The 12,186-nt window shown below is 40.7% G+C and overlaps 1 protein-coding gene across 1 annotated transcript; it reads left to right on the top strand.

The window, feature by feature from the left end:
* Positions 1 to 5,590: 5,590 nt before the first annotated feature.
* LOC131240546 (nicotinamide/nicotinic acid mononucleotide adenylyltransferase) lies at positions 5,591 to 11,491 on the top strand. The gene is made up of 5 exons (XM_058238837.1): positions 5,591 to 5,745; positions 8,766 to 8,845; positions 10,317 to 10,418; positions 10,950 to 11,008; positions 11,119 to 11,491. Exons 1-5 carry the CDS (start codon positions 5,652 to 5,654, stop codon positions 11,219 to 11,221), a joined length of 438 nt encoding a protein of 145 aa, XP_058094820.1. The 5' UTR covers positions 5,591 to 5,651; the 3' UTR covers positions 11,222 to 11,491.
* Positions 11,492 to 12,186: the final 695 nt, after the last annotated feature.

Genomic DNA, 12,186 nt, shown 5'->3' with positions numbered 1-12,186 from the left:
GAGTTTTGGTTATTATCGTTATTAGGAACATCATGAATAGTTTTGATTGTGTTGATTAGTTGTTGTTTTTGTTACTTTGTCTCTAAGTAATAGTGTGCGCACATGGCGCGACTTTTGGGGTTTTGGGTTTTTCTCATAAATAGGCAACCCCATGTAGATTTTTTTTTTAATTATTGAAGTTTATGAATAAAATTCTGCAATTTTTTTTTCTCTAGTTTTTTGAGTTAAAGAATCTAATTGGGTGCGAAACCCTCCCTTCTTCGAAGGGCTAATTACCATGGTGCGAAGCCACAACTATCCCAAATCGTCCCCACCTACACCCCACATCCTTCATCTCCCACAAGTCATCCCTCTTCAAATCCACCCATTTTTGTATCCAAATCTTCTTCTACAGCAGATTTGCAGATTCTGGCCCTCCAGGAGAGTTGAAACTTAGGCGGAGCACCGCGCACACACCGGACCGCGGATTGACGTGAAACTTGGTGTGAGGGTGGACCTCCCCTGGCCGACCAACCCCTAGCTGGCCGATTCCAATTTCGTGGGCCCCACACATGTGCGGATAGGAACCCACGCACGTGCGTTTGGGCTGGGCTAGGCTGCTGTCCACACGTGTGGACTATCTCAGGTTATTCTCTCTCCCCTATTTCACTCCTCTCTCGCCTTAAATTCCAAACCCTAACCCTAGAAAATTTCAGATCTTAAGTATTTCCAACTTTTGCAAACCCTGGGTTTTTCCCTATTTGAAACATGGTGAATCTCTTGAATTGGGGAATAGTCCTTTGCAGGATTGGATGAATGTACATTCCATTGAGTATTATTTTGTTTATAATTTTACTTGATCCAACCCTGAACGTATGTAGGCTTGGACCCCCGTAGATTCCCCTTATTGAATGTTTGAACGTATGTGGGACGTGATTTTTTTGTGATTGCTTAGAAATTGGTATGATCTAAAACTTGAAATCTTGCACCTCATCTTTAATTTCATGTCCTGCATCAAATTTGGTATCAAAGCCTAGGTTTTTCATAGGGGAATGTATTGCATGTTTAGGGTTTAATCTACTTACATCTATTTTGCATCAAGTCTCATCATATAGGATTGTTTAGGACCCATCATTCACAACATGGACTGCTGAATTTTTTGTTGTCAGAAAATTTCCAATTTTCATGGCTGAATTTTCTGTTAACAAACTATTTGGGTAGTTATGTTGCTGAAATTTTAGTAGTGTTGTGTAGTTTCCCTCATATAGAGTCCTGTAGGATCATTTAGTCCCATTTAGACGCATATAGTTGCATTAGAGGATCTTTGAGTGAATGGTTGTATGCTCACGCGTACTAGTCATGGTTTTGGTTTGCACCCTGCACTAAACATGGAGCAATTAAAAGAATCTGTGAATGACCTAACCTGGCAGTTTGAGTCTTTGGGTAGGCGCTTGGAACAATGTATTGATCAACGCTTAGATCAGCTTAATGTGCGCGTTACCCAACTAGAGACCACCATTAAGGAAGACGCCCAATCGCAAGCAGGTGATCAAGAGGATAGACCAAGGAATGGAGGTGGCCAAAGAAACGGTCATGGGCGCGCACCCATGCACCCACCCCGCGAGGGACATCATAATCATTATGACTCAGATGTGCAACTCCTCGAGGGAGTTAGAGTAAATGCCCCTACGTTTGATGGTCACTTGGACCCTAAAGCTTTTCTAGATTGGTTGGTGGATATAGACCACTATTTTGAGTGTGACATGTCGGATATTCGTTGGGTCCGATTCGCCAAGATGAAGCTTGTGGGCCAAACAAAGAGGTTTTGGGCTACTATTGAACGAAAGAAAGAAAGGTCAAGGAAGCCCCCAATAGTCTATTGGGGAGAAATGAAAGAAACTCTTAAGGAGAAGTACCTCCCTTTCTCTTATCACTTGAGGTTGGTTGAGGAATGACAGTCTCTTCGACAAGGTTCTATGAGTGTGGCGGAATACATCGAGAAGTTCGAAGAGCACTTGATCAGGTGTGAAGTTGATGAGGATCCTGTACTCTTGCTCGATTTAAGACGAGCCTCCGTTACATTAGGAGAGAATTGCTCTCCAAGGACAGACACTTTTGAACAGATGTTGGAGGTCGAGCAATACCTCAAAGCATCTGTGAGAAGGCGGTTTGAGTCTCGTGATTCTAGCGCTAAGGCCAACCCGTCTGGGGATAAACCTAGCACTGGATATCAGTACAAGCCTTCCAGTAGTTCTCAGTCTAGGCCCTAGGATGATAAGGGCAAAGAAGTTGTTGGATCTAGCTCGCGCAAAAGCGATGCGACTAGGTGTTTTAGGTGTCAGGGGTTTGGTCACTTTGCCCACCAGTGTGGCACGAAAGAGGGCACCAAGGTGTTCCTTATTGAGGGGTAAGTAGAAGTAGTGCCCCTAGAAAGTAACGGTGAGGCATATGAGCCAACAGAAACCCCTAGTGATGAGGAAGAGGGAGCGCAAGAGTCCGCGACCCTTACAGTTGTGCGTTGCGCCTTTGCACAAGTAAAGAATACCGATGATTGGCGCCGCAACACGATCTTCGATACTTACACAAAATGTGGTGATAAGAGTTGCAAGATGATCGAGATAGCGATAGTTGTGCCAACGTGGCATCAACCGGCATTGTGAGCCGTTTGGGTTTGAAGCTTGAAGCCCATCCTCAACCTTATAGAGTGTCTTGGATTGATGAAACTTCCATTCCAGTCTCGCACCATTGTCTTGTTCTTATTTAGTTCGGATCATATAAAGACACACTTTGGTGTGATGTGTTCCTATTCAGTTTGTGACATATAAACCTAGGAAGCCTATTGATCTTCTCCCTATGTCCCTGTCCCATAGGCCATCAGAGTCTACACAGTCCTTTGCACATCACATTCATTCATTACATCAAGAAATCAAGCAAAAGATCAATAATAGTAATGAACATTATAAAATTTCTGCAGACCAACATAAACGATTAAAGGGATTCAATGTAGGGGATATTGTGATGGTCCGTATTAGGCCAGAACGGTACCCTTATGGAGCCGTTCGTAAATTACACGCACATAGCGCTGGACCATTCAAAATTATAAAACGAAACGGTCTCAATGCGTATGTAGTAGATCTTCTACATTTCTTGGGAATTAGTTTTACATTCAATGTGGATGATCTAGTTGCATTTCAGGGGACCACGGATATCTTGTCCGGCCTTTCGCCGAACCATCCTGATTCCCCAGACCTTTCTTTTGATCCATGGCTCATTCCCGACCCATCTTCCCAGCCTCTACCTCCCATATCTACCCTTCCCATACCCAGAGAGGAGATAGAGGATATCCTGGACCATCAGATAGTATTAACGTCGGACGACGGATTTCAAAAGTTCCTGGTCAAGTGGAAGTCACGCCCAGCTTCAGAGACTTAATTCTGACATCTTGGAGCGGTTCAGGAGTTTTGTTTCGCCAGTGGCGAAACCTTCGCAACTGGGGAGAGTTGATGGGGACATCCCGCGCATGTGCACGCCCCCCACTTTACGCACATACGCAAGGAGGAAAGCCCCACTATCAATCTGGATCGACGACGACCTCTATAGAGGACCTCTTAGTTAGGCGGTTGTGTTATGGAGCATTAAAGTGGACCCGATCATCATAGGAATTCCACCATTGGATCTCATGATCGTGGCCCACTATCCTAGATGATCTAGGATTTTGAGTTTTGGTTATTATCGTTATTAGAAGCATCATGAACGGTTTTGATTGTGTTGATGAGTTGTTATTTTTGTTACTTCGTCTCTAAGTAATAGTGTGCGCACATGACGTGACTTTTGGGGTTTAGGGTTTTTCTTATAAATAGCAACCCCTTGTAAGTTTTTTTCATTGAAGTTAATGAATAAAATTCTGCGTTTTTTTCTTCTCTAGTTCTCTGAGTTGAAGAATCTAATTAAGTGCAAAACCTCCCTTCTTCGAAGGGCTAACTACCGTGGTGCGAAGCCACAACTATCCCAAATCGTCCCCACCTCCTACACCCCACATGCCTCATCTCGCACAAGTCACCCCTCTTCAAATCCACCCCTTTTTTGTATCCAAATCTTCTTCTACAGCAGATTTGTAGATTATGGCCCTCCAAGAGGGCTGAAACTTTGGCGGAGCACCGCGCACACACCGGACTGCCTATCGACGTGAAACTTGGCGTGAGGGTGGACCTTCCCTGGCCGACCAATCCCTAGTTGGCCGATTCCATTTTCGTGGGCCCCACACACGTGCGGACATGAACCCACACGTGCGTTTGGGCTGGGCTGCTGTCCACATGTGTGGACTTTCAAAAGTTATTCTCTCTTCCTTATTTCACTCCTCTCTTGCCTTAAATTCCAAACCCTAACCCTAGAAAATCTCAAATTTTAAGTATTTCCAACTTTTGCAAAGCCTAGGTTTTCCCCTATTTGAAACATGGTGAATCTCTTGAATCGGGGAACAGTTCTTTGCAGGATTGGATGAATCTACACTCCATTGGGTATTGTTTGGTTTATAATGTTACTTGATCCAACCCTAAACGTGTGTAGTCTTGGACCCCCATAGATTCCCCTTGTTGAATATTTGAACGTATGTGGGACGTGATTTTTTTGTTATTGTTTAGAAATTGGTATGATCTAAAACTTGAAATCTGGCACCTCATATTTAATTTCATGTCCTGCATCAGGTATGCTGAAATTAACTTCTATGATTTCATCTCTCCAAAAAATTTTTTACGATTTCTTGGTTGCACCCTCGATCTGGTGGGAGTTTGTTTGAGATGATAGCAATTTTACAAGAAACCCTGCTTGCAATGGAAAAGACTAAAATACCCCCGATGCTTGCTTATTTCCCAATGAACATGACAGGGTACTTTGGACAATTATAGCATCTAAATAACTGGAAGCAAAAGCAACTACTAACAGGCATGTGATGTAAGGGGACCCATGCGACAGGCGTGTGCCATGGATTGTGGACCCACAGATGTGATCAGGTGGGGCCAACTCTTGATATTTTATGATTCCCTTTTGAAGAGAGCCTGATTGCATCACCTCCTGTCATCTGGGACTCTGATAATGGTTCACTGGAGGAACCCCAAAGTATTCTTGGTTTCCTTCTCTGGTCGCTATGGAGGGATACCATTAACATATTATTAGGTGGGTTGATTTGACTTGCGAGCTGTGACAGTCCTATGCATTGGTGACTCACATTACTTCTGAACAGATCCATGATATATAATCCTCTTGAGATGCCATTTTTTACTCTTCCAATAGGAAGCAAATGAGGACGCTGATTCTTCGGCCAAAGATAGTCTCTATAGATCATTTCTAAGTTGGAGATCGAGCTTCTTGTTCTATTTGCAATTCCTTTAAATTTTATCAAAATTCATAAATAAATAAATAAAACAAAGGAGCCAAGGATAGCCATGGCAAAGGGAAACAAGGATGATCCGTTTTATACACGTGTTCCAATTGAATGAGAATCCAGAAAACAGCATGACTAGAGTCCCATATATTCTTCATCACCATATTTCAGCATGCTCTTTTCCTATATTTTTCATATTGTATATATTTTATGTCAAGCATCAGGACTTCTGTAATGCTAAGGTCCTTTGGTTTACATCATTACATTGCTTAAAGTTAATGACTCTAAACTTATGTTGCAGGCAAGGCAAAGCAGCTATCAACGTACCCTGACTGTTTTGGCTAGAATTCGGAGTTCATTGTGTGAGAGTGGATTGGTTTCTGGAGGTATGAAGTCCCATGCATTTGAGTTATATACTGAAATGCATCCTTATTACTTCTACATATGCTTTCATCTAATGGAACGTTAAAGCAACTAACGCATCTACACCATTTAGCATTATGTTAGCTACCATAAGGATGTCTTTTGTTTATGTGATAAGGGTAATCGAATGTTCAAACTTTTCTCAATTTAGGGTATGCGAAGTGATAAGACAATGCAATTTAGCTTAAAGTGTCTAATTTTGTTAGCATCCATGAAGATATTTGATTATCCTCTTTTACCTTTATGTTGTTTCTGTCATGCTGACCATTCTAATTACTTTTTAATGGAGAACTTACATTGTTAACATTTACAATGAAATTGATGCAGATTTGGGACTCTGATGAATGCCTTCTAAAAGTTCTGTGTCCTTTGTAATTAGCAATGGAAATCAAAGGGAAATGCTCACAACCAACCGGTTGGACAACAAGTTACTGTCCAATCAGCGTATAACTTCCAACCTTTCGTGTGTGTGTGTGTGTGTCAAATCCAACCCCTCCAATGGGTTGATCCGACCATGACGATTGCCTGGTGAAAATATCAACCCATTCCACTTATTAGGTGGGCCATACTGTGGAAAAATGGATATCTATTGATATAATTAAGATATATTGGTGTGGCTCAAAAAATGGATGGATTAGGAGGACGATTTTTGCATAAGATGATTCTCATGGTGGGGTATACCTTTTGGACGGGTTGGATATCACAAAAACATCGTATGATGAAAAATATCTGCTGGTTGGATGGCAAATCAGCGGTCCAACTGGTTGGATATGAGCATATGTAACATTACATTATCACTTTGAAAAATGTCAATCTGTGCAAGATTGTGCTTTGGAAGTTAGATTAGCCATCACCTTTTGGTTGTTAGAACACGTTCTCGAACATTTTGGCTTCCAACTTTTTGGGATTGTCAACTTTCATCGTGTGGAAGCTATACATTGTTAGCCTTTAACCCACCCAGTGGATATTATAAAGTTCTGAACTTCATGCATGTTCATTTACTAATGGCGTGCATGTTTTACTGAAGAACCTGAACGTCTGTTTCTTCTTCAAAGATTACTATATAGTATATACACACTAAACATTTAAAGCTGCATAAAATGGCAATCATTTTGTTTCAGACCATTTTTGCATATGTTGGAAGCAAGAATTTTACTTCTCTTTGGTGTTATATTCCTGGAAAGTGGGTTCTTAATTCTCTGTTTCAAAGAAGTTATTCAGATTAAGAAAGCAAAAGCTGGACAACACTTTAGTTGCAATAAGCAGTAGCAGTGCGGTGGCTGTTCTCAATAAATTTGGTAAGTGGGAGTGCCTTAGAAATCACTATTTAAGATTAAGATAATATGATAGACTTAAAATCTATATCTGTATTAATAAATACAGGAAGCAACTAGGTGGTTGTATCTATTTTGCACTCTCTCTCAAAAAATAAAATAAAATTCTGCAGATACTCTTGTGATCTATATCTGAAAAATGACAAAAACTATGAGTAGCATACAATTTATTTTGGCAAACATGGTTCTGATGGAGTCATGGTAGTGCTAGGTGGTAATAGGAGAAAGGGTAGGTTTTGCAGCTAGAGCCGGGGTGGTAGCAAGATTTCAAAGTGCCAAAAGCACATTACATGGAAGTTCCCTGCAAATGAGGACAGCATCTCAGATATTATTATCCACTACATGACAAAGAACATCTACTGCTAAGCTTAACCTTTGCCAATAAAAGAAACGGAAAACTATGGCTGAGAAATACCTCCCAGTGCATGTGGAAGGCCTTTCAGACATGAGGGTGAAAATCCATAAACAAACTTAAATTTTGGTTCAGGAGCCAAGGAGGAGAATCTACCAATTGATTATATAAAAGAATCACCTTCAATGGATAGGGAAAGGAAATTCAGAAGCAGGAGTGGTTTGATACAAGCTTTTATAGCCCGGAATTCATGAAACTTCCTAGATTCCAAACTGGGACCGGCATCCTATCTAGAAGAATCCTACGATATAAGGCAACCCACCAATCTGGGTGGACAAGGGGAAGATCACCTGTGGAAATTGCATGTGTTAGAATATGTTTATTGAAGTCGAAACTTGAGCCTAGGTTTTTTATTATCACTTTTACGTGTCCATTGTTCACTTGAAACCCACAGTCTGGAGTGATTTGTGATCCTTGAGCTCCTACCTGAAGAGGGTCATTGTTGTCATGTTGCAGAATCCAAGGTTCTTAAATTTCGTACTCAATCACTGTATTGCCTCAGCCTCTCTGTTTGCCATATAAGATTGACTCTGTTCATTTACTTATCTTTTGTAAAATTCGACTAATATTTTACATGGTGTTAGCACATCATGCTCCATTGTTTGTTTTATTGTTTCTTTAATATTCCCGATGCACACACTTCCTACCTCACCCTGTGCTTTTTCATGGCAAGTTTGAAAGTGATAACTTCATTCATGTCTGGATTCAGTTATCTCAGTGGAGTGTTACAGATGATTATCAAAATAATCAAGGTTGTGATTAGGGAGTGGATGATTCATTAAGGTTTTTCTTATTAATGAAAACCAGGGATTACATCATAGCACCAATAGTGACAAAAAGATTATCATAGCTGTTTTTCCCATTTACCTGACCTGGCCCTTGTTTTCAATATCTGGTTTGGTTTTGCCAAAACTGAGGATTTCTGAGTGGTAGTTTGTGTCAGCAGTCAACTGACAGTAGTGTTGTTTATTAGTTCAGTCGACTTCTAATTTTCAGGTTAGTCCATGTGCGATATGACATTCTATATTTCTGTCTGTTGTGAACTATAAAGTGATCTCTAGCTAGAAAGGGCCCCCACTCTGTAACTTACATCCATGGGATATTCATTGCAAATTTCATTCTCTTGACGTCATGTGAGTTTTAGTTTTAACAGTCCACCTACATTTTCCATGCAAGTATAGTTTATTTAGCGTTTCTTTTGAGGATAATTTGAAAGGTTGTTTTTTTCTTGATGTAGAATCCCTCAAAGTTATGCTTGTTTGCGGTTCTGATCTACTTGAATCTTTTGGTGTCCCTGGAGTTTGGATTCCAGAGCAGGTATATATCCTGCCTTGCCATAATAATTTTTCTAATCCAGAGAAGACAATCTCTCCATTTCATTTACTGATCTTCTTTGTGATGGATTCAGAACTGAAAATGATTCGATTATGTTATTTCTGTACTGCCGTATTTTGATCAATCATATCTTCTGGTAGGCTGGTCCATCAGTCCATGTTGTTACTCAAAGCACTAAATACACTATGATACTTGCATGCAGTGTTTTAAAATCTGGAACCAACCAGGTGGTTTGGACATTACCCACCCACTGCAATGGGCCAAGTTGCTAAAAGCCCATTTTGGGAATGAAATTGTTCAAACTGTCCAAGTTAACCTGGTGCAACCATACAGGTGGGGTAGTTCTTCTGGTGCAACAGCCTGGGTCAACTGGTGTAACCTTAATTTATATTTTTTACTCATTCAAGATCTCATGTTGATGTCAGGTTTGGGTTGGTTCAGCTCAACCCATCACAAAAACAGGTCGTGGTCTGGGTTGGGGTTTTTCTTTTGGGATTGTGGTTGATTTGGAAAGAGCAATAACAGTACATATGGGAAGGAAACTATTCAAACTGTCCAAGTTAACCTGGTGCAACCATCCAGATCGGGTAGTTCTTCTCATACAACAGCCCGGATCAATTGGTGTAACCTTTATTTATTTATTCATTCAAGATCTCATGTTGATGTCAGGGTTGGGTTGGTTCAGCTCAACTCATCCACAAAAACAGGTCATACTCCAGGTTGGGGTTTTACTTGTGGGATTGTGGTCAATTTGGAAGGAGCATAACAGTACGTATGGGAAGGAAACTGTTCAAACTGTCCAAGTTAACCTGGTGCAACCATCCAGGTCGGGTAGTTTTTCTGGTGCGACCTTTATATATATAATTTTTAATTCATTCATGATCTCATGTTGATGTCAGGGTTGGGTTGGTTCAGCTCAACCCATCACAAAAACAGGTCGTGGTCTAGGTTGGGGTTTTTCTTGTGGGATTGTGGTCAATTTGGAAGAAGCACAATAACAGAATATTTTGTACCAAAGCCAAATTGTATCTGGGCAATGATCGAAGGGCTAGGAGTAGGAGCAGGGTTGTCCATTGCATTCTGGGCTTAATGTCTTTCAAGGCCGTAACAGGAGTCTCTTGATGTATCATGTACCTTGGGGGTGGCATCCTTGGCCTTCTTCGTCTTAGCTAGATGATCTCTCATCATCTATGCTCCTCTGTCTGGTTGCGTGGGCCTCTTTGGTTTTCCATTTTCTTTTAATAACATTATAGTATCCACTCAAGAATATTTTAAAAAGAAAAAACAAAACTACATCTCTATTTCCATTATGAACTGATTGTTTGCTGAAGAAATGAACATTGGTAGATGTACGCCACCTGTAGTGCATATGCACTTGCTGTTATAGTGTCATGACAGAGTGACAAAGGAAAGGACTTTACTGGAAATGCCTCACATGCCAATTTCTGTTCAGGTCAGAGCCATCTGCAGAGACTATGGTGTGATCTGCATTCGCAGAGAAGGGAAAGATATTGAGAACACAATATCCACTGATGACATTTTGTATGAGAACAAGGTTATGAATTAACAGACATCCCCAATATCTTTTCCTTCCAGTGTTCATTTTAATTCCTGAAAATTGATTATAATATGAAAACATTAATACTTGTCAAGATCTAGTCCACCTACTTCTGCCATCTTTCTATTCATACAAGCGGCATTGGTCTAGATGATCCAAATCAGTATATTCATATAAGTGGCATTGGCCCATGATGATCCAAATCAGTCATTCATCATATGGCTATAAATGGTCCATAGACCAAAAATTACAATTATCAGACAATCTTAACAATATTAATGTCATACAGAAGTTAACCAAAGTTTAGTGATTTTTGTTCAACACTCTTTAAATGGTTGGGGATTTCCTTGCCAATGTCATTTTTGGCACATGACCTATTAACGGTATTCTGTGGTGAATGAGGAGTTTGGATCATCATACACATGCACGTGTGGTATAGGAACTCGGAGTGATCCAGACCTCCACCCTACTTAACCTACTCACAGATAGTGCTTCCTCTTGAATGACATTTGTAAATGTTTATTTCAGAGGAACATCAGGGTGGTGGATGAGCTGGTACCAAATCAAATCAGTTCAACAAGAATAAGGTAAAGCGATTTTTAGTTGCTAAGTGTATGTGAATGGCTATTGGTTTCTTCTCGTCGGAAGTAACGTGAAAGAAATGAACATCCTTTTGTTGTGTTTGAACTTACTGCAGGGAGTGCATAGCGAGAGGACTATCAGTGAAATATCTGACTGCGGATGAAGTGATTGATTATATCCATCAGCACCACCTCTACTTGAATTCAGATGACAATTGATCCTGTGAGACTAACATAATTTAAACTGTAACTTTGGTCTTTTTATTATAAGAAATAGGAAACTACATGCATATGTTAATTGTTAGCACTAATCTAACAATAGCTCATTTGCGGATGTTGGGTCATATGGGCTTAGATACATCAATGTTGGCCAGAGTAAAAGAAGATTAGATGATGCTAATGTATAAATGTTGATGTGCCCAGTGAGTGTTGGGCTGCTGGGGTATTATTTGGAAAGCCAGCAGAAGTGAAAAACTGGATGCTTTATTCGTGTTTAGGCGTGTGGCTTTTCAGTTGGAACATTTTAACATCTGCTGACTGGAAGTTATCTAAGCCCATAAAAACATCTCTGAGCTATGCAACATGCCAGCGGAATCCAACCTATGTCAGGTGGCCCGACCGTGTGGATAACCTGGCCTGAAGTTCTGGCCACTCAACCTATCTGATGGCCAACATATTTACAGAAACAGGAATGATTTAAAACAAAGGGGCCCATATTTGAATTCAATGTAGTCATCTGCCCCTCCTGATGAATAGAGCAGCCTATTTTTCCTGGCCATCTTCATGGTGGGCCCCCTGATGCACACTCAAGGAAAAAGGTTGGCACGAGTTGGGCGTCCTGTCGCTCAGAACAGGCTCACAAGACGCTTTTTCTGGGGTAGGCGGGTGCTAAGCTGGGATATTTTCTTCTTTTAAAAAAAAAAAAAATCTCTATGAGCTGACACCTGGCCCAATCATACCGAATGCATTGATGATCTCTAGATAGTGCAGAAATGTCAAGATCACAGCTTTTGATCGACTGCGAACCCAATCAGACGCAAAAATGCATGCGCAATGAGAGAAGCCCCCACGTGTCGGTTCGTCAAGTAGACAAGTCAAGAAGCTTAGATTAGTAATCGATAATACAAGGATTATGGAGATAATCCTTTGCTTCAAGTTTCGATGTACACTATAGTTAGGAATAA

This window comes from Magnolia sinica, chromosome 3 (assembly GCF_029962835.1).
Source record: "Magnolia sinica isolate HGM2019 chromosome 3, MsV1, whole genome shotgun sequence".
NCBI lineage: Eukaryota > Viridiplantae > Streptophyta > Magnoliopsida > Magnoliales > Magnoliaceae > Magnolia > Magnolia sinica.
Note: the sequence above shows the minus strand (reverse complement) of the source record. Positions and strands in the feature narration are given on the sequence as shown.